Source organism: Pagrus pagrus (assembly GCF_965226575.1).
Source record: "Pagrus pagrus genome assembly, chromosome: 19".
Classification (NCBI taxonomy): Eukaryota; Metazoa; Chordata; class Actinopteri; order Spariformes; family Sparidae; genus Pagrus; species Pagrus pagrus.
Window position 1 is genome coordinate 1707207 of NC_140203.1, and position 27888 is coordinate 1735094.

General features: G+C 42.2%; 3 protein-coding genes across 5 annotated transcripts in view; 2 read left to right on the forward strand and 1 right to left on the reverse strand.

Annotated features, from left to right (window-relative positions):
• Window positions 1-27888, reverse strand: part of pde8b (phosphodiesterase 8B) — a 97159-nt gene that overhangs the window by 54848 nt on the left and 14423 nt on the right. The gene's annotated exons all lie outside the window — the stretch shown is intronic.
• Window positions 9187-14779, forward strand: LOC311274604 (uncharacterized protein; the record flags this gene model as incomplete). Its single annotated transcript, XM_084382414.1, has 2 exons — window positions 9187-10857; window positions 12791-14779. The coding sequence occupies 2 exons, from the start codon at window positions 9187-9189 to the stop codon at window positions 14594-14596; spliced, it is 3477 nt and encodes a 1158-aa protein (XP_084238540.1). The 3' UTR covers window positions 14597-14779.
• On the forward strand, window positions 20951-26703 carry crhbp (corticotropin releasing hormone binding protein). The gene is made up of 7 exons (XM_084382726.1): window positions 20951-21106; window positions 21189-21282; window positions 22476-22633; window positions 23342-23552; window positions 24033-24178; window positions 25798-25915; window positions 26006-26703. The coding sequence occupies exons 1-7, from the start codon at window positions 21017-21019 to the stop codon at window positions 26158-26160; spliced, it is 972 nt and encodes a 323-aa protein (XP_084238852.1). The 5' UTR covers window positions 20951-21016; the 3' UTR covers window positions 26161-26703.

The following is a 27888-nucleotide window of genomic DNA, read 5'->3' on the forward strand; positions in this document are numbered from 1 at the left end:
CCTGATTGTGAGACAGTCTCAGTTCAATACTGTCGCCTCTGTACGACCTAAACGAGAACATCAGAGAGAAGATTCACTGTTTCTTTACTGTCATTATAGTTATTCTTCAGGCCGGGTCGGCTCATACCGCTTTTGTCCACAGCGGTCGCCAGAATCAACAAAAAAATTAGTTTCTAGCGACTTTAATTTGTCTGTTTAGGCTGTAAAATGCATTAAGAATCGGCTTTATGGTGCAAAGGCGTGTTAGTGTCTCGTATCTGCAGAGAGTTTCTTATTTTCTCTCTTTGTTGCTGCTCGGGACGCTTTACCAACCCAACATGTGGCTATTTGACGTCCTGGGAATGAGACTCAACAATCAACTATCTTTGTGGTGCGTTCAGGAACAGCTGGGACAAATCCTGCTGACTCTACCTTTACCTTTAATAGTCTTTGAATTATATTAATATGACCTGAACTTCAGTTAGCTTTGACCACAAATGTCCTTCAGAGGGAGACTTTTTACTCTGATACTCTGAGTACATGTCAGAGCCTGTACTCTATTACTTTTTCCAGAGTCTGTTTTTACACAAGTATCTGAACTTCTCCTGGAGGACAGACTGTGTGGACTGTTGACTCCTCTGCATCTACAGTATACATATAATGATGGATGATACCATCTGTAGATGTTAAAGCACAGTGTGTTTTAAACTGTACATATAATGAATAATCTGCAGGGAAGTGAACTGGTGCTCAGAGTGATCACCTGTGGACAGAAGCTGTTCTTGTGTCTGTAGCGCCTCCCTCAGGAGAGAAGTAGGAACAGCTTGTGATGAGTCTGCAGGGATGTTCCCAGACTCTGGACATGTATAATTCCTGGATGGAGGGCAGGTTGGTACCAGTGACTTTCTCTGCCATCCTGACTGTCTGCTGTCATCAGTTTCTGTCCTGTTTAAACCCAAACACTGATGGACGGTCAGAGAACAGACTGGATCACTGCAGAGTAGAGACGCATCAGCAGCTCCTCAGGCAGGAGCGTCCCTCCTCACTTGATTTGCTTAATCAGAAGCTTCAACACTATGAGTGTGTGACACGTCTGGAAACCAACAAAATATCTATGAGCTGAGCTGAACTGCTCAGTTTGTTAAATAGATTTCATTCATGTGCAGGCTCCTCAGCCGGCCAGCAGAGGGCGTGAGAAGTACAGTAGATAATATGTGACCAGCTCCAAACAGTCTGTGCTTCAGGGCCGTGGGTTCATTTACAACCTGTCAGTAGCTTTTTCTTCTTCTGTATTGTGATCAGAGACTGTGAGGAGCTGTGTGCAGAGCAGAGGACGTCTGAGTGGTGACGGAAACAAGAAAACAAAGTGTCACAAGATTGTCTCGATGAGAAATGAGTTTATCTGAGAACGAGGCGTCAGACCCAGGCCACAACAAAGACAGAAACAGGATCAGACTGGTCAGTTTTCAGACAACAATGGAAAACAATAATAAATTAAACATCTAAAGACGACACGAGGCAATATCCTCCTCGATACAGGTGATCTAATTCTTCATGAAGTAATAAACTGAATGTTTTGTATTGATTGTTGTGCGTTCATTGTGTATATAAATGTGTGAAACCTGTTGGTGGAGGACGGATGGAGGCTGAAGATGCTGACCGAGCGTCACAGTGTTTACCAGCAGGATGGATTTCTCTCTCTTCTGCTCAACTTGCAAGAATGTGTAGCTTACCCTGTTATGACATAAGCAGGCCTTTGTTTCCCTAAATCTGAATTATGCACGGCTGAACTGAATCCGTCTTACACACACACACACACACACACACGGCACAGACTGCTTATGTTACACTTTGATGCATGGAGGAGGCTTTCACACTTGTCCATGTGCGCCTGTGTTTGTCCATACGTACATGTGTACATACAGTATATGACGTCTGATGTCGTATATGACTCATTTGTGAATCATTATTTACTGTCCATCACTTTCTATCTTCTGATCACTTTCATCCAATCATCCAACAAAAATGTACAGATTTTTTACTTCCTGTTAGACTTTTCTGACACTGTCAAGGTTAATAAAGTTTTAATGGTCTGTTATGATAAAAAAAGCAAATCTATAACAACAAGGGAACTCAAAATGGAGGAGCGGACGTCGTTCTTTTATAAACTGAATGTTCATATTTTATTTATAATGTGAGTGAAACCACACGCATCACTACTTTGTTTAATTTACACCTCATTGATCACAGCATTGTTTTTGCACAAAAGAGGTTTGTTAGCAACTTTTAGATGGACAGGAACATTTTGACAAAAACTGTGCATCAAGATATCTGAATACATTTAATTTAACTTGGTATTTTTCGGTAATTATGTGACGCTAAACCTTAAAAGGTGTAACTTGTACCACTGTTTACTTTACTCTGTGGCTGTAGCTGGCTGCCGTCAGCTACTTAGCTCAGACAGCTAGTGGCCTTGTTAGCTAACTGGAGTCCGTGTGGTCAACAAGGTTCAGCAGCCTCCCAGTGAAGACATCTGGACCGCAGATTGGGACTGAACTCTGAGAGGTCAGTGTGAAGACAGAGGACACAGTACAGAGGTGATTTACAGAGGCTCTGACCAGGACTATGACTCTGGGGGACGGGAAGACACGTCATGCGAGGACAGGAGAGGACGGAGAGAGAGAGTCGGACATCATCAGCATGAAGAGCTAGAATATTTTCACGTTAGTCTGTGAACTGAGGATTGATTTGGACCGAACCAGAGGTGACTGTGGAGACAAACCAACACTGTTCTGGTGACTGTGACTCAGTTTGTGTCCAGTTTGAATGAAGTGTGTTTGACGATGAGTTAACGAGGCGATGAAGCTCGTCTGAGTTCAGTCAGAGAGAAACTTGAATTCAGATGGTGGACGGTTGTATTTTTGTTGAGAAGGAAAACAGGTGTCAAAATATTTCCTTTCTTCACATTTTGTGAGTTTACTTTGTTGACTTGTTAGACTTAGTAGTGAACTGGCTGCTTTTACATCTCCCAGCTGAAACTATGGGCTTATCTGACTAGCTTGTTAGCATGCTAACTACAGTAGACATCTCTGTAACATAGTAACTTGACGTCTTTGACGTTATTTCAACACTGTTGTTTCTTCACATTCTGGTCTTATCCTACAAATTGCCTCTTTAAGTTTGAAATGAACGTTGTTGTGTTTTTTCACATCCAGGACAAAGACCCAATAACCTCCTTTCATCCACCGGAACAGCTGCGTGTCGAGACAAAGATCATTCTTGCAGGCATCTGCACGTCTAACACGTCGGCAGCGATGGCAGGCGATGGTGCCGCAGCTTACCCGGTAAAACTCAAAGCGATATGATCAAACCCGGACCTGTCTGCTGCCTTCTTACCTCTCCCACCTTTTATATTAGTCTGAGCATCAAAATGTCTCGACAGCAGACCATCCATAAGGCCTGACAGTTTGTCGTGTGATAAGAAATGTAATTTTCTTAATACTAAAAATGGAAACTTGGTCTGAAGAATCGAAATTCTACAAAAGATTTCGGTTTTCATTAACATGTAATTTGTGCAGCGTGTGAGGGCTGTTTATCAGTGTCAGGGGGGGCAGACACAAGGAAACCTCACAGTCGAGTCACAGCCTCTCAGTCACAGTGTTTGGCTCGCAGCCCTGCGAGGCAGCACGTTCTGAATTTATATCAGCATGTGTGATGCTATTATCTGTTGTCTGTGTTCATTTGTTTCAATTTGTAATCAACATTTGATAGTGAAGCATCCTCATATGAAAAGTAACATGCTGGTTTTTGTTGTTGTTCATATAAATCTCTCAGGTTTCAGTCTTAACGAACGTCAGACGGAGGACGCGTCAAACAGAAACCATCGGTGAAATGTCAGTAACACAACGCTCCAGGCTCTCTGTCTGACCCACAGAGGTTAAGATGTAGAGTTGACAGTCGTACTTCCAGTCGCTTTAAATGATCAATCGATATTATCTGATCAGGTCAGTCCACCACTTTAGTCTGGGCCGAAATATCTTAACAACAAGTAGATGGATGGCAGTTCAATTCTGTACAGACATTCATGTTCCCCAAAGCATGAATCCTAATGTCGTTGGTGAGCTTCTGACTTTTTCCACTAATCTGTTGAAATATCTCAACATCGACGAGATGGCTCAAACATTCATTGTTCCCAGAGGACGAATCTTTAATGAATTCTGTAATGTTCTACCTTTTCTCCCTCGTTATCGAGTGAAATGTCTCATCAATGTCTGTCTTGGCGTGTCTGTATGTCTGTGTGGCAGCTCAGCGTTATAGTTTCTCCCTTTGTTCCTCTTGTCTTTGTACGTCTTGTAACAATGAAGCCGATCCCTAAAATTTTCCTTTAGCGCCATCATGAGGTCAAAATTAGGATTTGTCCAAATAGTTTCCAGCTGTACCTTTAATTTAGTGCTGATTCACAAAATGCTAGCATGCAAAGACATGAAACTAACTACACAACAACAGTGAGTTTTATCTGAAGCGCTACGTTGTACGTCACTGACGCCACGTTTCACGTCACGAATGCGCTGGAAACAGTTGTAACAGAAGAGAAAATAATAATAGACCACACCAATATTCCTTCCTTATTTATGCACCACCACCAGATTATGATAACACGTCATCACTTCGCATGGCGGGAAATAAGTCAAAATTTTGTGTGTTCATCCGGGTCTTAAGTGTCTAAGAGTCGATTGACCCGGGTGTAAATGCAGAGTTTACACATTCCCACTGCACACAAAAGCCTGATCTTAGCTGGTTTAAGTTCTCCTGATTCAGGCTGTGATGTCAGCACGTTTACTGATCAACCAAACTTACTAATCATTGACCAGGATTATTGTCTTCACATGATTATTATGACCCCGACCTCTGCTGTGGGTGATGTCACAGCAGAACAACTCATAAAATACACGACTTCACTGATACTGAATCTCACTCTAAACTAAAGAGAAAAGGACATTCAGAACATAAAGACAAATATGTCTCACAACACCAGTGGAAAAGAGGTATAAGGTTGTTCAGACAGAACATTTTAACGCAAATTTGCCTCAAATTTTCAGAGAAATGACACTGAGAGGAAACACACTTGGACATAAAAGGGATAGATCTGTACTATCATATGAAGCTGCCTAATTGAGAGTACAGCCGAACATTAGCGGCACTCATACGGAGATATTTCGGTCCACAGAGCTACAACTGGTGCAGATGTGAATACTTCCTCCAGCATATTTCAGAAACATCATTTGCTAAAGTGGACATTAATTATGTCAGAGTCCGCTCCACTCAAAGATAATGTACATAACTTCCAGAAAGGACACAATGGGAAGCATCTGATTCGATGGAGCCTAATGAGGCTTCATCACCAGCACTTAATGGCTTCTGCTATTCAACCAGACCTCTCAGGGATAAATGAAAAGCTACAGATTCCCTTAAGTGGGTCGTCGTCTGTACAGAATCACTCAGGAGCCAAATAAAACTGTATGCAAATGTCAAAAACAGCACAAATTAGCGAGCTTAATGAAAAGTGTGTCTGCGATTTAAAAAAATATATGTTGCTCATATCTGACTATAATGTGAAACTCGTGTCCTGAAACGGCGTTGATGAAAAACACTTTGGCCTTGTAAACAAATAGCTTCCTGCCAATCTCACCGTGTTACACAGGAACATATAGTGGATAAAAAATAACCAAACTGCATGTTCACAGAAACTATTGAAGCCTGTATGGAGCTGCTGGGTTTACACATCAAACCTGGTGACTGCGTCTACATCCTGCACTGGATACAAACATTAAAAATCAAATGCAAAGGAGGTACATTGATGCATATCAGCCTATGTTTGTAAAAATGATGAAGCGGATGTGGTTTGTTTGCATTTTAGAATCCCGTATAGAATAAATTCTCACTTTAAGTATGGAGTACAACACTAATGTGTTTAATGACACTGCATCCTGTACAATGTCAATGGGAGGAAGTCTTTAAGAGCCAGACTCTGGAACAACATTTAAGTCAAAATTAAATTTAGCCCCTATGACAATTGTTTAATATTGGCAATGCTTTCGATTTACGAGTCCATCTATGTTCTGACCCTCACAGATGGTCATGAGCTGAGGGTAGTGACCGAAAGAACAAGATCGTGGATACAAGCAGCAGAACTAAGTCCTCCGTAGGGTGGCTGGGTTCAGCCTTAGAGACAGGCTGAGGAGCTCGGATATCTGGAGGGAGCTCGGTATAGAGCCTCGAAAGGAGCCAGCTGAGATGATTCGGGAAATCTCGGATCAGGATGCCTCCTGGGTGCCGCCCTTTGGAGGTTTCATGGGCACGTCCAATTGAGAGGAGATCCTGGGGCAGATGCAGACCTCGCTGGAGAGATTATATATCTCATCTGGCCTGGGGACGCCTCGGGATCCTCCAGGAGGAGTTGGAAAGCATTCCTGGGGAGAAGGATGTCTGAAATACCCTACTGACCCTACAGATAAGCTGACGAAGATGGATAGATGGATGGATGGCAATGTAGAAACATTGAATCATTGGGTACCAGCGACAGGCGGCATACTGTGGTTAATGTTGTGAAACCTTCAGAGTTTGGTTAGATTTTGGCAGTAAAGCTTCTCGGTTGGATTTAGGAAAAGATCCTGCTTTGGGTTGAAATAGATACGCTAACTTCAAGTCAACACTGACTTTTGGTTTCACACGAACAAAGCGGTCTCCTGAGTGAAAGTCTGGGTTTGTTTTGGCTTACCAACCACCCCACCTCCGCCCTGAGCGACTTTGTAGCTCTTTATACGACAACTGACTTCCTCCTTTGCTCCCGTCATCATTATTACGTCCACTAGAGGTCGCTGCCTGACAATAAACATGAATATGGGACGTAATAAGCTGCTTGCACAGATGACCACAAGGGACATTTTTTTTCTTGCGGTTGTTCACGGCAGCTGCGAAACACTTTTGCCTTCAGATGTGGTCAGACACTGCATCTTAAAACATCAGGTTCTGTGACCACAGACACAGCAGGAAAATGTCCTGATGACTCGTTGTGTCCAGTGGCTGATTATTTATAAATGTTGAAGTACCACCTCCAACAGTGGTTTCCTCGCTTTGCGGCTGCTATCATTGCATCCGTAGCTAAATGCTAACCACATGGTGTCATTTAAACTGGGGACAATGGGGACATGTCCTCACAACTTTTGAACACAAAGTAACTTCTCATGCTCTCACGCCACACGTCCATTTTGTCATGGCCAAAAACAAATGACAGGGACACTCACTGTGGCTCTGAAACTTTCTCTTGATAAGATATTATGCCTGTGCACAGTCATGAATGAATAAAATCCACAGATATCCGGGTCAGGTTTGTTCTCCTGATTCAGGCTGTGATGTCTGGAGGTCGGCAGGTTTACTGATCAACCAAACTTACTAATCATTGACCAGGATTATTATCTTCACATGATTATTATGACCTTGACCTGTGCTGTGGGTGATGTCACAGAATAACTGCTCGACTTCACTGATACTGAATCTCACTGTAAACTAAACAGAAAAATACATTAAGTACATAAAGACTAATATACAAGTCTCACAACACCAGTCAAACTTTCACTGGTTGTGAATTTCACGATTATTTTGGCTTTAAAGCAGAAAATAAATTCAAAATATTATAGTACACAGCAAGTTTTTATTTTTCTCTTGTCTTTAGTTGAATATTTGGTACTAAGTGGTCCAAAAGTAACGGAAAGTAATCAAGTTACATTCGTTTAACATTGTGATACTTTGATCAGGTTGCTGACTACAATATATATCATAATACATTATTAATGTAACTCTCCAGACCTGATATAATTAGAATGATGTTTTAATCATAACATAAAATTATCCTGATCACATATTATAAAAGAATAAGAATAATAAGATATAAAATAAAATAAACATCTAAAAAAAATCAGATATCAGTCATTTATATGTTATAATCACCAGCTTGAATATCGGTGACACCTCTGCTGTAAAGCTTTAGTAACTTTAATGTGATGATAAAAATATGAAGTATAAAATGTTGACGGAGCTTCAGGGTCTGAAGAATGAAGCCAATGTAGAAGTGTCTTAAATCTGCATTCTGTTAAATCACCAGCAGGGGGCGACTCCACTGGTTTCAGAGAGAAGTCTGATTGTATGTAAGCTTATGAGAAAATGACACCACTTCTGTCTTCATTCATGAGCTCAGTAAACAGTTTCCTGATGAGTTCATGGTCTCGATCGTCTTCATCACAGCGTGATGTTCATTTAGTACATTTTGCTCCCATTTACATTGAAACAGACGATAAAGCAGGGTATGTTTAAGGGCGTGGCTACCTTGTGATTGACAAGTCGCTGCCACGGCAACTTGTCCTTGGGTTCGCAGTCAGAGCCAATCAGGAGATCCTCCCCAGCTCCACCCTCTAGTCCAAATATGGTCACTTCTGGTTCCAACAAAACAAGATGGTGACGGCCAGAATGCCAAACTGGAGGCTTTAAAACAGAAGTTTACACTAAAAACTGAAACTAATAATCAAATACAACAAACAAGCCAAAGTGTGTCGATCCTGCAGATTCATTGATTCATATGGATCCACAGATGATCAGCAAAGGAGCTGATCTGGTTCATTCTCGTCCTTCTGGATTCACAGTTAAATAACAACTTGTCTGATGAGTTTTGTTTCAACACGTCTGAAGCTTGAAATGCTGCTTTGACTCAGGATGAGATTCTGAAGCTCGACTGTTTTGTCACGAATGCTTCAAAGTAGATCATTAACTGTGTGAGACAACTATTATACAGCAGCTTGAATCTTTAGAGAGTTCAGTTTGATAACTCGCTGCTGTCAGTCAGCTGTTTTTAACCAGGAAAAGAAAAGTGAACAGAATCAGAGGAAGAGTTAGAGAAATATCAGCAAAGCCTGAGGAGCCAAGAAACATTTCACAACTAAAAACTTTGATGTTTTCAAATGTGGAGCAGGTTTTAACTGAGGCTTCGTTGTAAAAGAGGAAACACTTCAGATCCACAGAGCGGCTCCTCATCCTGGAGGGAGTCAAAGGTTGATAACCGCTCCCTCTTCTCTCTGATCGCTTATCTTGTTTCCTCAAATTAACTTCAGTCATCGGTAGGTGAAGCTCAGACAGTCGTTGTCACTGAGAGGTGAAATGGCGCAGAAAGGAGTTCAGCTGGACCGAGAGACTTTCTCTTGTCCGATCTGTTTGGATCTACTGAAGGATCCGGTGACTACTCCCTGTGGACACAGCTACTGCAAGAACTGTATTGAAGATCACTGGGACACAGAGGATGAGAGGAGGATCCACAGCTGCCCTCAGTGCAGGAAGAGCTTCACACCGAGGCCTGAGCTGCTGAAAAACACCATGTTAGCAGCTTTAGTGGAGGAGCTGAAGAAGACTGGACTCCAAGCTGCTCCTGCTGATCACTGCTATGCTGGACCTGAAGATGTGGCCTGTGATGTCTGCACTGGGAGGAAACTGAGAGCAGTTAAGTCCTGTTTGTTCTGTCTGGTTTCTTTCTGTGAGAAACACCTCCAGCCTCACTATGAATCCCCTGCCTATGAAAAACACAAGCTGGTGGAGCCGTCCAAGAAGCTCCAGAAGAACATCTGCTCTCGTCATGATGAGGTGATGAAGATGTTCTGCCGTACTGATCAGCAGTGTATCTGTTATCTCTGCTCTGTGGAGGAACATAAAGGCCACGACACAGTGTCAGCTGCAGCAGAGAGGACTGAGAGGCAGAGAGAGCTGGAGGGGAGTCGACAAAACATCCAGCAGAGAATCCAGGACAGAGAGGAAGATGTGAAGGTGCTTCAACAGGAGGTGGAGGCCATCAATGGCTCTGCTGATAAAGCAGTGGAGCACAGTGAGAAGATCTTCACCCAGCTGATCCGTCTCATGGAGAAAAGACGCTCTGATGTGAAGCAGCAGGTCAGATCCCAGCAGGAAACTGAAGTGAGTCGAGTCAAAGAGCTTCAGGAGAAGCTGGAGCAGGAGATCACTGAGCTGAAGAGGAAAGACGCTGAGCTGAAGAAGCTCTCACACACAGAGGATCACAACCAGTTTCTACACAACTACCCCTCACTGTCAGCACTCAGTGAGTCTACACACTCATCCAGCATCAATATCCGTCCTCTGAAGAACTTTGAGGATGTGACAGCAGCTGTGTCAGAGGTCAGAGACAAACTACAGGACGTCCTGAGAGAGACATGGACAAACATCTCACTGACAGAGACTGAAGTGGATGTTTTACTGTCACAACCAGAGAACAAGACCAGAGCTGACTTCTTAAGATATTCATGTGACATCACACTGGATCCAAACACAGCAAACACACATCTGTTATTATCTGATGGGAACAGGAAAGCAACAAGAGTGAGACAACAACAGTCTTATTCTGATCACCCAGACAGATTCACTGGGTGGCCTCAGGTCCTGAGTAGAGAGAGTCTGACTGGACGTTGTTACTGGGAGGTGGAGTGGAGAGGAGGAGGAGTTGGTGTAGCAGTCGCATACAAGAACATCAGCAGAGCAGGGAAGTCACATGAATGTGGATTTGGAGACAATGAAAAATCTTGGAGGTTAGATTGTTTCACAGACAGTTATAACTTTTGGTACAACAAAGTCATAACTTCCGTCTCAGGTCCTGTGTCCTCCAGAGTTGGAGTGTACCTGGATCACAGTGCAGGTATTCTGTCCTTCTACAGCGTCTCTGAAACCATGACTCTCCTCCACAGAGTCCAGACCACATTCACTCAGCCTCTCTATGCTGGACTTTGGTTTTACAGTTGGTTTCCTGGAGAATCTGCTGAGTTTTGTAAAGTCAAATAGACAGAAGTCATTTCAGGGTCAGTGGGTTAAATTCTGTGTTTCATTTCTTCACACTTGTTGTGTTTCCATCATTGTTGCTGAGAGCTGATTGTTGTGGCGTTTCTTCACTGCACACAGATCAGCTGTCAATCAAACATGATGGGCGGTACTTTGACGTCTTCTTGTTGTTCTGTAAATGTTGGACTTTCTTCAGGCGGCGCTCCTTCCTCATCATCATTGATCATAATCAATAAGGAGATGCTTCATTATTTGCTTGTACATAGCTGAGATTCTGCTCCAACAAACTGATTGTGTGGATGAAGTCAATCTGTTCATGAAATCATTGAACAAGAGCGGTTTAACAGACTTTACTGATGACTGACTGAGGCTTGTTAGCCTGTTAGCATATTTACCTTGTTGGACCATCTGAAGGCCTGTTAATACTGTTAGCCTGTTGTTAGCATGTTAGCCTGTTCTTATCCTTTTGGCGTGTTAGCATGTGCACCATGTGAAACTACAATATTTTATGGCTCAATGTACCGTTTACATTTTTTTTATAGTTGCTTCAGAATGCTGACTACTGTGATTTTCCAAATAATTTCCCATAATGCATTGCAAAAACATAATTACAGGAGTTGACTGTCAGAATTTACTGTGATAACCTGCTGTGTTAACACTGTACAATGCAGCCAAATAAAGCTGGACACAGTTTACTCTACAGGGTGATGTAATATATTCTAAGGTTTATCTGCACAGTCAGGTCAAAGTGCAAAACAGCCAATAAACACACAAATGTACGAGCATCATGTGGGTCCTTCCCCTGAAAAACTACTTTAAAAATAATGACAAGATTTTCTGCCGTTTGACAAAAATATTCCAAGTCTTTGTGGGGATTACTTTTAATGTCACTTCATCAGTCTCTGTAGCTCAGTAATCTCCTAATTTATATCAGTGTAAATATTGTTTATTAAAGATTTTCATGTCAGGTATTTGTGCTTTTATGGTTTATGAAACTGACGCTCACTATTCACTCACTTCCACACAAGCGTCTACACTGCTGACACTTTTCTTTAACAACAGCTCAATTTTGTCTGCTTCACTCAAACACTTTAAAGGGCTTAAATCCACATAAAAAGATTATATCCACAATGTAAATGAATTTAGAGAACACAGATGATGAAGCCACACATGTCAGGAAGCTGCCAACATGGTAACAGCTGTATCTTCACACACGATGCAGAGGAAGCAGCACGAGTAAAGATCAGACTGTGCTGACGTCACACAGCAGTGTCAGCTCCGCTGTTAATAAAAGCTCAGACTGAGCGTCAGTCACCTGGTTCACAAACTGCTCCGCCTCTTTAAGGATCCATCATCACCAGCAGCTTAAAAACATCCTGTATAACCTGTAACCACACCTGCACACTGAGAGAGAGAGAGAGAGAGAGAGAGAGAGAGAGAGGTCAAGTGTAGGATTTTCATGCCGACCTTAACGTCTGTCTGCAAAACTCTGATCACTTCCCTCGGCTGCAATGATCATCTATTACAAGTCACAACTAGCTGTAATTGAGGGATGGGAACTAACTTTATCTCGTACTAGCCAACTATCTTCCAAAGAAAACTGTGCCAACCGAGTGAACATCTTCTCAGGTGGAAAGACTGTTTTTAACCAGGAAAAGAAAAGTGACCAGAATCAGAGGAAGAGTTAGAGAAATATCAGCAAAGCCTGAGGAGCCAAGAAACATTTTACAACTGAAAACTTTGATGTTTTCAAATGTGGAGCAGGTTTTAACTGAGGCTTCGTTGTAAAAGAGGAAACACAGTTCAGATTCACAGAGCGGCTCCTCGTCCTGGAGGGAGTCGCAGCTCGATCAGCCCTCCCTCTTCTTCCTCCTCTCACACAGCAGCTCCACTCTGTCAGGATGTTTCCTTGTTCCCTCCCCTTCAGATCTACAGGTTGTGGTTGGGTGTAACTGAGCTGACGGCCTCATTCACTGCACAAACACACCCTGTTCAGATCAGAGCTCAGACTAGTTTCAGTTATCAGAAAGTGAAACTCAGACAGTCGTTGTCACTGAGAGGTGAAATGGCGCAGAGAGCAGTTCAGCTGGACCAAGACATAATTTCTTGTCCGATCTGTTTGGATCTACTGAAGGATCCGGTGACTACTCCCTGTGGACACAGCTACTGCATGAACTGTATTAACGATCACTGGGACACAGAGGATGAGAGGAGGATCCACAGCTGCCCTCAGTGCAGGAAGAGCTTCACACCGAGGCCTGAGCTGCTGAAAAACACCATGTTAGCAGCTTTAGTGGAGGAGCTGAAGAAGACTGGACTCCAAGCTGCTCCTGCTGATCACTGCTATGCTGGACCTGAAGATGTGGCCTGTGATGTCTGCACTGGGAGGAAACTGAAAGCCCTCAAGTCCTGTTTGTTCTGTCTGGCCTCTTACTGTGAGAAACACCTCCAGCCTCACTTTGAAATCCCTGCCTATGGAAAACACAAGCTGGTGGAGCCGTCCAAGAAGCTCCAGGAGAACATCTGCTCTCGTCATGATGAGGTGATGAAGATGTTCTGCCGTACTGATCAGCAGTGTATCTGTTATCTCTGCTCTGTGGAGGAACATAAAGGCCACGACACAGTGTCAGCTGCAGCAGAGAGGACTGAGAGGCAGAGAGAGCTGGAGGGGAGTCGACAAAACATCCAGCAGAGAATCCAGGACAGAGAGGAAGATGTGAAGGTGCTTCAACAGGAGGTGGAGGCCATCAATGGCTCTGCTGATAAAGCAGTGGAGCACAGTGAGAAGATCTTCACCCAGCTGATCCGTCTCATGGAGAAAAGACGCTCTGATGTGAAGCAGCAGGTCAGATCCCAGCAGGAAACTGAAGTGAGTCGAGTCAAAGAGCTTCAGGAGAAGCTGGAGCAGGAGATCACTGAGCTGAAGAGGAAAGACGCTGAGCTGAAGAAGCTCTCACACACAGAGGATCACAACCAGTTTCTACACAACTACCCCTCACTGTCAGCACTCAGTGAGTCTACACACTCATCCAGCATCGATATCCGTCCTCTGAAGTACTTTGAGGATGTGACAGCAGCTGTGTCAGAGGTCAGAGATATACTACAGGACGTCCTGAGAGAGACATGGACAAACATCTCACTGACAGAGACTGAAGTGGATGTTTTACTGCCACAACCAGAGAACATGACCAGAGCTGACTTCTTAAGATATTCATGTGACATCACACTGCATCCAAACACAGCACACATGTGGCTGTTATTATCTGAGGGGAACAGAAAAGCAACATACACGAGTCAACAACAGTCTTATTCTAGTCACCCAGACAGATTCACTGACTGGTGTCAGATCCTGAGTAGAGAGAGTCTGACTGGACGTTGTTACTGGGAGGTGGAGAGGAGAGGAAGAGAAGTTGGTGTAGCAGTCGCATACAAGAACATCAGCAGAGCAGGGAGCTCACAGGAATGTTTATTTGGATACAATGACAAATCTTGGATGTTAGATTGTGACACAGACAGTTATAACTTTTGGTTCAACAAAGTCCAAACTCCCGTCTCAGGTCCTCTGTCCTCCAGAGTTGGAGTGTACCTGGATCACAGTGCAGGTATTCTGTCCTTCTACAGCGTCTCTGAAACCATGACTCTCCTCCACAGAGTCCAGACCACATTCACTCAGCCTCTCTATGCTGGACTTTTTGTTTCTGGAGGCTCTGCTGAGTTTTGTGAACTGAAATAGACAGAAGTCATTTCAGGGTCAGTGGGTTAAATTCTGTGTTTCATTTCTTCACACTTGTTGTGTTTCCATCATTGTTGCTGAGAGCTGATTGTTGTGGCGTTTCTTCACTGCACACAGATCACCTGTCAATCAAACATGATGGGCGGTACTTTGACGTCTTCTTGTTGTTCTGTAAATGTTGGACTTTCTTCAGGCGGCGCTCCTTCCTGTGTCTGTTCAGCCACGGAGGCTCTCGCTGCTCATGATGACTTCAGTTTACATGATCATAATTGTTGGGACCCACAGATGAAGTCGTTCACTGTGGATTTCAAAATGGACTCTGAACTGAACTCAATTTCCAAGAATTCTCCAGTCTTCACACCTAGGTGCAAATTCAGCTTTGAGCTAGGGTGACAGACCCCCCTCTGACCAGATAGTCAAAACTCCACCTCCCTCCCCAAGGGGGTTCCTGCCCACAAGTTCTCCTGGATTCTTCTGGGCCTAACAGCTGCTGAGAGCTGTCAGCTGCATTTCCAGCAGGCCCAAAGAACTTCTCCTCACTGCAGCGACGTGAGGTCCTGCTAGTATTTCAGATCAGCTTTAACCGCTAACTGCACAATCTGAGTAACACCAAGCAAGTTAGCACCGAGCTGCTATCCTTGTAAAGGAAAGAAGTGACCAGTTTCCTCCACCTGCTGTTTTTCATCAGACCTTGCACAGCAAGAACAGCATTGTTTAACATTTGGATTACAATCGTCTCCTGCTTGGCTCATCAGCCAAGGAACCACCAGCACCTTTCCTTCAAAGACTGGTAACGTTGAACTGGGCCTAGATAGCACACAGCATAGCATGTGTTTGTTCATTGTTTGGGTGTTAATGTGATCTCAGGTCAGGTTATGGGTAGTTTGCTTTCCTAGACGGCTAATTTGACATTGACTTATGCTTCACACAGACTCAGGGTCTTTGCATGCAACTAACCATCTTCTGTAACCTGGTATCACGTCACACACACACACACACACACACACACACACACACCTGTATATAGTACATGTTAGTTAGTGTTTTCATCTTTGTGTTAAATAATAACATCTACTCTGTCAAGAACTCTAAAATCCTTCGACCACTACTAAATGTTATGTTAATTGTTAATATTGGTTGTAGTTTTTAAGTTAATTATTAATCAGTCACCAACTGACAGTTTAGTACCTTTTTATGAGACTGATTTGGTGAATTGGCTATATTTTCCCTTCTTCAAGGATGGTGTCCAGAGGTGATCTAATGTAAATAGGATCTTATTATTTATCATAATTAATAATTATCCCTGATAATCATTATTTATTATTGACAGCCAAATTTAACCCAAAACTCCCTATTAATGTTACATGAATCACTACATAATCAATAAGGAGATGCTTCATTATTTGCTTGTACATAGCTGAGATTCTGCTCCAACACACTGATTGTGTGGATCAAGTCAATCTGTTCATGAAATCATTGAACAAGAGTGGTTTAACAGACTTTACTGATGGATGTGTGAACAAACTGAAGCTTTAAATCATCAATAAACAAACATGAACAAAGTCTTTTCTTCTCGTCTTCATTCAGGGTTTCATACAGAGCTGACGGAGAACATGTCAAACTAATATGAGAGAATAACTGAGGCAGTTTTCCTCCTGAAATAACACAAAGTTCAGAGTTCATGTTCAGAGCAGAAGAGCGTTTGTCAGTCAGTCTCTGTCCTTTCAGCTTTCTTCACTAAAAAGCTTTGTCAAAGAGAAATTAGTTTTGGTCTTTTTACAAGAAAACATTTAATTTGTGCTCTTCGTCAATAAAGACGATTTATTACACAGACTTAAGATGTGAGGTCTTTGGTGTGAAATGGTTCAGCTGAGTCATGGGGATCGTTCCCTGAAAAAGTTTTTTTGTTTTTTAAATAATGACACAATTTTCTTCAGTTTGACAAATATATTAAAAGACTTGGTGGATTATTATCAGGATTACAATTTCAAACGCGGCTGATGACTCATGCATCGACCACAACGTGTAAAATTTCACTCGTGGTTAAAATGATGTCTAACACAAATATTTCCATACAGTAGCAGATATCTATTTAACTATGTCTCAGTGTATCAGGCCAATGAAAGCAAAGCTTGTATGATACATGGAGAACCAAAACATCAGACCTGGAGAAAACGTTGATCTATTCAGCATGAATATCAGGAAGACACTGACAATTTTAACAGTGAAACTTTGTGAGACTGATAAGTTTATACCTTTTTTGCACAAGCTCAAAACTTATCTTGTTCCAGTCCTGTGTGTGAAGGTCCGTCTCCCTTCCAGGTGTATAAAAATATCTTAATGGATTTTCCAAGTTCTATATATAGATCTGCTTATCTTGGAGACACAAACACAGTGTTTTTGTCCCACTCACCACCGACAGTGTGGATTACACCGAGGCCTGATTCTTCTGCATCTGAATGGGTTGACCTTTTCCAACAGCCTGCGGCACCTGCAGACCTCAGGGACTGAGCTCAGACAGGTGGAGGATGAGCACTGTGTGTCCTTGAGTCTCAGCAAAGTCTCTGAATGTACCTCAAAACTTTTTCACAACCACATATTTCATTGTTAGCTACTTTAAAACAAGCAGATTATGCAAGGAGAGCTGCTCGGTTGTGGAAAATGGTGTCCCTCTGCTGCTCATCAGTTTAGGGATCCCGTTCTTTTTCAGAATCAGAGAGGAAGTCGCAGGTGCTCAAGAGGTTAATGAGTTAAAAAGCCTTTAATTAATCGTGTCTGTTGAATCACAACGACAGTAAAAACATGCCTACGTGTTTCAGCCATTAAGGCCTTCATCAGGGCAATTCAAAATGGCTACCTATGGGCTCTTACATTTATAGCAGGTTAGCAGACAGTCACATGGTCGATGAAGACAGGTGATCAGTAAGAGCAGGTTGGTAGTCACGTAATTAGGCGGCTAAAATCAAAACATTAAGCACGTTTAGTCAAAAAAATCACAAACAGTAAGAAACATAATAGAAAAATATACATACACAAAAATCTTTAAATTTCTAAATATGTCAACACACTCAGAAAAAGCATCGACTAGTCATTTCTCAAATGCCTAAAATTACTTTTTCGACTTTTAAGGCCTCAGCAGAATAAAAGAGCTATAAAAAGAGTTAAAAAAGTCTAGTTCCCTGTTTAAACCTGCGTGTGCTTCACAGATGCTGCAGAAAACATAACCACAATAATTATATTACATGATTAAAGAAATCACTCTGCGCTGTTCAAGAGCAATTTGGCCTGTGGTTCGTTTAGTATTATGGAACAGTTTGTGTGCGATATATACCATAAACAAAAAAATTGGTTCCTTTGATTCTATTCATGCAAACCATTTCAAGATAAAACAACATCAGGGAGGTCCAATCAACGAACAAACAAGTGTTGACAAAGCCTCTTGGCCTTTCAGTAGAGCATCAAACTCTGACAAAAACAGTCTCCTCTTCTTTTCAAATGTCCAGTAACGGGTTCCTGGATACACATTTTTATGAACAGGACAGTGGTTTTTGTGTTTCCCCTGCAGTCTTCTCACCCTCCCTGAAACGAGCCAGACTGCAGCGCTGGAGGACTCCGGGGTTTGTTTGTGACGACGTCACACCAGGCAGGCGTGAAGGCAGCTTAGTGAATGTACTCTGGGTGTGAAGTGAACGCTGTATAAATCACAGCAGGTCGTTACGCGCGTTAGACGTCGCTGTTGTGTGAATATAAATGTCCCATCATCCAGTTTTACTATCAGACAGTAGAACAGGTGGAAGGGAATCTCCCCAGGGACTCTGACTCCTCCATCAAAACCTTCTGTAATGTTCTCCACATGATTTAATCCTCCTGCTTCTCCTTCTGAACTTCTTTACATCCAGTGTTTTACCTTGTTTAGGACGCTGAACCTGTATGTTTACTGTTTGTGCGCACTGTTGCCCCGAGGGAATGCTAATTCATTCCACTGCATGCTGATTATCATGTATATGTATGAAGGGAATGACAATAGTCCACCTTGACCTTTGACCCCTGTTTTCCAGCTCATTCTTTTAATGGAGATTGTCACAGAGTAGTAGAAATACTGTTTTTCTAATAATCAGAAAATCCTCATCTTCTCTTAAGCATTCCTGTCCATGCTGTGTATTTTATGTTTTGATCACATTTCCATGTTTTGTTCCGTCCCAGCCCAGTCGCCAGAGTAAAATGTTGGCTTTTTACATTTCTGCGAACAACAGATGGATTCCAGTTTTTATTTTTGTACAGATTAAGACATAATTAACAAGGTAGCGGAGACGTGTACACTTCTTCCTACTCCTTTCTGAACATGTTCGCTGTGTTAAGTTTGAGAATCTCTTAATCTGAAGGGTTTTGTTCTTTCCATTTTCATTTTGTTATTCTTTTACTTGTTTTATTTATATCAAATGATATCAGTCAATCACAAAAAAAGTACACTTCTCATCAGGACATGGAGGGTATGGTGAGTGGTAGTGGTGGATGTGGATGGTGGATGGTGGATGGTGGATGTGGATGGTGATGGTGATGGTGATGGTGATGGTGGATGGTGGATGTGGATGGTGATGGTGGATGGTGGATGGTGGATGTGGATGGTGATGGTGATGGTGATGGTGGATGGTGGATGTGGATGGTGGATGTGGATGGTGGTGATGGATGGTGATGGTGGATGGTGATGGTGGATGGTGGATGGTGGATGGTGATGGTGGGTGGTGGATGGTGATGGTGGATGGTGGATGGTGGATGGTGATGGTGGGTGGTGGATGGTGATGGTGGATGGTGGATGGTGGAGGTGGATGGTGGATGTGGATGGTAATGGTGGATGTGGATGGTGGATGTGGATGGTGATGGTGATGGTAGATGGTGGATGGTGGATGGTGGATGGTGGTGGTGGATGTGGATGGTGGATGGTGGTGGTGGATGTGGATGGTGATGGTGATGGTGGATGGTGGATGTGGATGGTGATGGTGATGGTGGATGGTGGATGGTGGATGTGGATGGTGATGGTGATGGTGATGGTGGATGGTGGATGTGGATGGTGGATGGTGGATGGTGGATGGTGGATGGTGATGGTGGGTGGTGGATGGTGATGGTGGATGGTGGATGTGGATGGTGATGGTGATGGTGGATGGTGGATGTGGATGGTGATGGTGGATGGTGGATGGTGATGGTGATGGTGATGGTGGATGGTGGATGTGGATGGTGGATGTGGATGGTGGTGATGGATGGTGATGGTGGATGGTGATGGTGGATGGTGGATGGTGGATGGTGATGGGTGGTGGATGGTGATGGTGGATGGTGGATGGTGGATGGTGGAGGTGGATGGTGGATGTGGATGGTAATGGTGGATGTGGATGGTGGATGTGGATGGTGATGGTGATGGTAGATGGTGGATGGTGGTGCTATGACGCCTGGTGAGATGGCTGCCACATGAGCGACCACTGTTCAAGCTGTCTTTTAGGGAATTTAAATGAGATGTCGGGACATTTTCCAGGCGTGTCAGTGGTGACAGAACCGGGTATTCTGATCCAAGACGTGATCTTTTCCAAACGATGATGGACTGTTTTTTAAAATGTAAGATTGACACGTACAGAAATGTACAATTTTTAACACATTAGTGGCAGAAATGTAGAATGGCAACATTTATTCTGGGTTGTCTGTCCTGAAAATGTTATAAAGCATTTCATTGCTTGTTAACAGTGAAATAACTATTAACTAATGTGTAATTAACAATAAATGTGCATTTTTGTATCATATATAATTGTTTATTTTCATGATTATAAAGTGTTACCAAATATATTGTTTATAACTAAACTACACAGTATTATTAACCATTTATAAATTATCATGAACATCAACTTTCCAATAAACAGCTGCTAATAAATAGTTTATAAAGCATTTCATTGCTTCTTAACAGTGAAATAACTATTAACTAACGTGTAATTGACTATAAATTTGCATTTTTTATTACATATATATATTTTTTTAAAGTGTTATTAAATTTATATATTAAGATATCAGAGGAGATGACCTCAGTGTCCTCATGGACTTGAGAGGAGAGTGTAGTAACATTAAACTCCTCTTCCATCATGGATCAGCTGTTTATTGATCAGCTCCGTGGATGAAGGACTGCAGCCACCTGAGATGATGACGTCACGATTCATGAGCATCTTTTGGCACCAGCTCTTCTACCCCCCCTCACCTCTTCCCCCCCCCTCTCCGCTTGCCCTCGTCACGAACACGTAGTCGGTGGGATGAAGGAGGAGGAGGAGGAGGAGGAGGAGGGAGGCTGCTGGTCGGTCTCTCCAGAACTTGCTGTTACTGTATAAAAAGCAGCGCGGGTCGCGGAGCCGCTCACTTCCTCCGCTCAGGTGCGCCGTGCGGACAGAGATGCGCGTTATGGAGCGCACGTTCCGAGAGCAGCTGTTCTTCCTGCTGTTGTGTCTGTCCGTGCTGAAGGGAGACTGCAGGTACATCGAGGTGAGTGAGCGTCAGCGCACACCTCCACTTTGTTCTGTCAGGATCCACAGATAACTTCCTGTTAAACTTTGTTTCTCTGCAGAACAACGAGATCTCAAAAGATGAATTATATTCATTTTTCAACTCGGAGCTGAAGAGAGAAACACCAGAGGAGTTAATGTACCGTCGACCTTTACGTGAGTCTCATTACTCCTTCATCAGATGCTTTAATTCCTCTCTTCTGAAGTCCTTTTCCTCTTTTTCTCCTTCACTGCTTTTATTTCTTATGTTTAATCCATTTATCGTCATTTTACTCATTTTACTGCTCAGAATCTTTTTATCTTATATTCTTAATTTCTCTGATGTGATGTCGTTTTATTATCCTTTATTATTATTTTTGCATGTATTTTTCTTCTTCTCTTCCTTTTCTGTGATTTTGCCTGTTAAATCATTTTTCCCCCATTTTACTTGTAAAAACTCAAGTTGACTTTTTGCGTTTTTACATGTTCCTGCTTTTTGCTTGATCCTCAAAGCACTTTGTAAACTGTTTTATTATTATATATATCTATAGATGCATTATGCAAAACCTATATTAGTCTAATTTAATCAAAACTATCTTATTACACCAATTTTAACTTGTGCCATTTGCATTTTTCTTTCTTATAACGAGCAAGAAACATTTTGTTATCATTGTTTTTTACTGAATTTTAAGTTTTAAGTCAAAGATACATAATTTGGAGGTTTTACAGCTTGCGTGTGTGAGAGAGCAAGAAAAATAAGAGAAATTTGCATTTATTTATCTCTCACATGCTTTTAGAACAAAATTATAAAATGTCCATTTTGAGCAACACATATTAGATATTTCTTACACTTCTCTTTGTTTCGTTTTTTTAGATTTTAGGCTGTTTTATTGGCGTAACGTGTAGGAGACGCAAAATAGTGGATCAGCTGATCAGAAACATATAAAATACAGAATAGATAATAATACAAAATAAATAAGTGTAAGTAAAAATAAAAGGGTCCGGGTCCGCCACATAAACAAAGTAAAACAGGATAAATTGTGTTGTCCTTTAAGGTCAGTTTGTTTATTCAGTCATGGAAACAAGGAGAGTTTGACCAGAACTACATAATGCTCCTTTAATTAACAGAGACGTCAAAATGGTGGATAAGATGATCAGAATCAGAAATACTGTATTGATCCCTGAGGAGGGAGTCAGGTTACAGTACAATCACACAGTGTAGAGAAATTATAACAAAAACATAAAATACAGAATAGATGATAAAAAAAATAAAGTACAGATAATACATGTAAAATAATCTGAAGTACTGTTGATAAAAATAATGGGCAGTGACTGTTGCTGTTGTAACTGTACTCGTACTCCGTCTTCAGGCTGTCTGGACATGGTTGCAGTGGAGGGTCAGTTCACCTTCACGGCCGAACGTCCTCAGCTCAGCTGCGCCGCTTTCTTCATGGCCGAGCCCAACGAGGTGATCACTGTGGACTACGACGACGTCGACATCGACTGCAGGGGAGGAGACTTCATCACGGTGAACTCACAACCTCTCACACAAACTGTTTTCTCCTCCATGGTGGAGTGGAGCTAAAATATCCAACATCTTAAAAATGATTGCTTCATTTAAAGACTTTAAACGTGACTTAAATATTTCTGTACGCATGAAATCTGGTGTAGTTTTGAATCTGTCGTACAGTCATGAGCTTGTTTTCGTGCCATCAACCTGGGGTCAGTCACTTGCTGTACTCAGCTTAGAAACACTTCCTGATTAGACAAAAAGCTCCTTTAACACAAGGCAACTGTATATAACCTGCTTACTTCAGGTGACCTTAAATCTCCCCCTTCATGGTCGCACGTTAATGCTCTCGACACGCTCAGCACCACGATGGTCCAGACCTTTAGTTCAGTGTGTGTCCCACAGAGCAAGATCAACCAAAGTATTTAAGCGTTAAACAAATCATCTTCGACTGAATCTGAAATCCTACTTTTAGCGTCTCCCTCTTAAAGGAACAGTCCAACCAAAAAAAGCTAAATCAGTCAATATGTACTCACCTGCATGCTGATGGAAAGTCAGGTGAAGTTTCCTCGTCCAGAAAACAAAACAGCGTTGTGTTATTCTTCTGAACGACTGAAGTAGCTGGAGACTTGTCCGGCGCAATCAACGTCTCCAGAAACCTCAAGATCCCAAAGTGAAAAAGCCACGTGTCGAGAACGTGAAAATCATTTTCTGTGTCCTGTGAAGGTGTTTGACGGCTGGGTGATGAAAGGAGAGAAGTTCCCCAGCTCCCAGGATCACCCGCTGCCTCTGTACGAGCGTTACGTGGATTACTGCGACTCGGGAGCGCTGAGGAGAAGCGTGCGCTCCTCTCAGAACGTCGCCATGGTCTTCTTTCGGATTCACAACGCCGGCAGCAGCTTCACGCTGACCGTCAGGAAACACATCAATCCTTTCCGTAAGTACGATTCTCACATTCATGAATATCTGACTCTAATGTGTGCGTCTGTGGTGATAATACGAGCCTGGCAGGGTGTTTTAGTCATTAATGTCAATCACATGTGAGGACAAGAGAAAAAAAGGTTAATTTAAGGGTTAAATTTAACCCATATTTAGTTGATTTCTCCTTTAAACCTGTGATTCATTCCTCTTAATTTCCTCCTGTTTTTAAAATCACTTCATTTATTTGAATTTGTCAACAGCAGCACTTGTTTCAGTCAGTTTTACACCTCTGCAGCCACATCATCTGACAAATAATCAGAAATAAAATGAATGAGTTTTGTCATTATTGAATCACCTTTACGTTCTGTAGCAAACTTAGAGACTCGTTTTAACAAGCTGTTGGTGAGCGTGCTCGACGTGCTTCACCTTGACAATCCATCCTTGAAATCTGGTGTAACATCCCTCCCTCCTCTCACCATCTCTGGTCTCCCTGCAGCCTGCAATGTCATCTCCCAGTCACCAGAGGGCAGTTACACGATGGTGATCCCGCAGCAGCACAGGAACTGCAGCTTCTCCATCATTTACCCGGTGGAGATCGACATCTCTGAGTTCAGCCTCGGACACTTCAACAACTTCCCCAAGGTGAACAAGCGCATGAAATACTGATTTCTGCACAATATCCACCACATCAGTACAAATTTGTTCAGGATGCTTAAAGCAGCTAAAAAATCACATGAGGAGAACAAATCAGAAATATCACTTACACACTATCACCTACTTGTCGTAAAAATTGAGTTTTGCATTAAAAAAGTTGTGGTGATTTGAGTGAAATGACCCTTTAAAACCTTAATATTAAAGGAACAGGATTCACTCATCAGCTCCTCCCTCCGTGGAGCTTCACAGTTAAACAGAGTTACAGCGTTCTGCTAAACACCTGAAGCAGCTGGAGATGATTTAAACATCAGATGTCTCCATGCAGCTCGTCTGCTGTAGGCCAAGTCTCCAGAAGCCCCAAGATCACAAATTCAACTGATTAGATAATGACTAAACTTTTCCTTCAAGTGTGTCTTAAGGTCCATTTTTGTTCAACAGGATATTTTTAGATCATACGATTCACCTTAATCTTACACCTGCCTGCTGATTTTTATTTAGTTTAAGTCACAAGTTCCTTTTTTGATGCTTTGCAAGTGAACAGCAACCAGTACCTTTATCTGTGTGATATTTACACACCTGCCAACATCAGGCCTGAAGACAAACATAAAAAACATGTGTGTACGAGAATTATTAATAACAACGTGTTTGAGGCCGTGCATATTACATGAGTCACCCAGAAGAAACAACAAAACAGGAGGGTGTTTGAAACATGTGGCAGGAAAACAGAAATGTTGGCATGTCTGCATTTATATTCACAATCTATAATGTGGCTACATGTAATGTGACAGCAGCGTGTCGCAGTCAGGCAACTCAGCTCCAGGACAGATTTTGGCGTCTTTCAGCTGATGTGGTTATGCAGGCAGATGTTTTATCAGTGCTCTAAAACCCAGCTGTGCACCACCGGCCCAAACAAGAGACAGACCCAGTCGCCAGAATAAATGTAGGCCATTCACATTTCTGCAAACGTGCAAAAATATGTTGAAACTTTACATTTCTTTAAGTTCAATATTCAATTTTATGTTGTGACAGCGCTGTGCTTATGCTCTGGTTAGGTTTAGTCACAGAAACCACTTAGGTTGTGTTAGAAATAGATCATGTTTTGGATCAGAATACCTGGTTCTGTCTCCACAAACACGGCTGGAAAATGACCCGACATCTCCCTAAAAAATGTCCAGTGGTTTCACAAATGTTTGAAAACGTTTCAAAAGGCTAAGATGCCGCCTCCAACAGTGGCCTCATGCTGTCACATCACCACAGTCTCATATATGAAGCCATTCTTGAAGCCATTTCAAGAATCAGTGGCCTCTAGGACATTTTATTGACTGGACTTTCATTGTTTCAATAATGTTTTATTTCCAGTGTTATTATAGATGCTGGCAAATGTCACTCCACTAAATCCTGCTGACTAGGTCTTATTTTCACAATTAATCGATTAATTATTTAGTCTATAAAGTTGTTGTGAAAAGTGCTCACTACAGTTTCAAGTGACCTCACTTTAAAAATGACGGAAACGATAAACTGATTATCAAAATAGTTCACAACCCATGTTCTTCTGATCAGCTTATCAATTTATTGACTAATCACGAGCCGTGTGTCGACGTCCACAGAGGTCCATGCCTGGTTGTGCAGAATCAGGAGATTTCGTGCAGCTGTTGGGAGGAAACGGCATCGACACGTCGAAGCTGCTGCCCATCACGGACCTCTGCATCTCCTTCACTGGACCCAGTGAGTACACGCTGACCTGCTTCTTCCCACGTCATCAAACCCTGCTGGTCGAACTAAAACCTAACATGTCTTCTCGTTTCCCTCCTGCAGCCCACATGAAGATCGGCTGTGACAACACGGTGGTGAGGATGGTGTCCAGCGGGAAGTTCGTCAGCCGAGTGTCGTTCAGCTACAGGCTACTGGACAGCCAGGAGCTGCAGGCCATCAAACTCAACAACGTGGAGGATTTCTGTTTCAATAACTGAGCCCGACAGGATCCTCACGTGACAAATGTTTCATTTGACTGCAAACATTTTTTAAATTATCTTCTGAAGAACAACAGATCCACCTGGTCGCTCCCTCTGATTAGATCCAATGTCTTAAATCCGAAGACAGAAAAAAAAAGAAAATAAGATGAAATATGATCACACGCTTTTTGTTTTTGTTCTTTCGTTCCATCTTTTTTCACTCGTTCTGGTTGTCGCTGAATAAAACTCAATGAAGTTTTGTGTTTGGTGGAACTGCTATTCTTTTTATTTTTGTGTATTTATTAAGACGAGACTTATTGACGATATTGTTATTCTGTTACGCTGTATGAGTTCGTGGTCAACATTCTTGCAAAGGGACGGTGCTAAAATGAATGTTACCTTCTGTTTATGTTGCTGAACGAGTTCATTTCCTGCACCAGGTGACGCAGGTGAGGGCGATAGGTGAAGTGTTCGATATAATAAATAAAGTGTTCATTGCCATTATGCAGTTAAATTTGTATAAAACCTTTTTGTAATAAAACTACATCGCATGACAAAGCAGCCGGCGGTGGTTTCGCTTTTTATTTCAGTTGTGTTTTAATACTGCAACACTTAACAATTACGAACACATTCAAGACCTTCTACATGAAACAATGTGTTGTACGAACAAACAGAATCCATGTTAAAGCAACATCCGACCCGAGGGAGTGATGTATCGAGTATTAGCACGCTCGAGATTCAGTCGTAGGCATGAGACTGCTGAGATTTCCTCGTCTCGTCACGTTTTCAGGACGAATGAATCAGGTTTGAAAACCGATTCCCCTCTTTGCCTCTGGGTCCAAAGAAGTGTACCGTGAAATGTTCCAGACTTTGTTCAGTAAACGTTTCGGCTTGTCTGGATTCAGCGTCGCAGAAGGTTTTATTTAGTTTTATTCTGATTCCTGCATTCAATTCCACGAACAGTTAAATGGAGGTTGGTTGATTTAACGGTTTAAACTGCCTCAAGATCGTCTTCAGTTCAGACTCCTCAACGGACTAAAGGTTTATTTTGTTTGCCTCATTGATGCTCTTCTTTCATTTGTCGAGGTTGGCTGACGTCAAAGGAGCACAACTGGAGGTTTGTGCTGAAGTATCCAGTAGCAGTGTTGAGCGAGTTACTTTCAAAATGCAATATATTACATATTACTGGTTACCTTCATTTTAAAGTAATGTATTACTTATTACTTTCAACAAAATGTCCAAATAACCTCTACAGAACAATGAAACAGCCGAGATGTTTTTAAATAAATGAATGGTCTTGGACTCAGGGATGAGCAGGCAGAGGATCACAGTCTGATATATTATGAGACAGGAAGAAAAGGAGGATCGTGTTATATATATGTGGATAAATATACATTTATGTTGGGCAAAGTTTGTTAATAATTTAAGTTGAGATAGAAGGGCTAATGCCTGTTGATGTAATAGCGCTAATTAAACAACCTGTAAAGCGGAGGTGTCGCTCTTCAATGGAAAGCTTGAAGTTTATTTAATAAAGACGTAAAGATCGAGTGTTATTATTCCAAAAGACAGAAGACGTTTTATATTGAAATAGAGAATATTCACTCTTCTTACGTCAGTTCTGTGCACTGCTCCATTAAATTACTTTCAATTCATTAGTTTCAGTGGAGGGACACATATGGGAGGTGTTTACTGCTCCACCTCTCCAGACAGCACTGGGTCTGTTTGTGCAGCATTCACACAGACTTT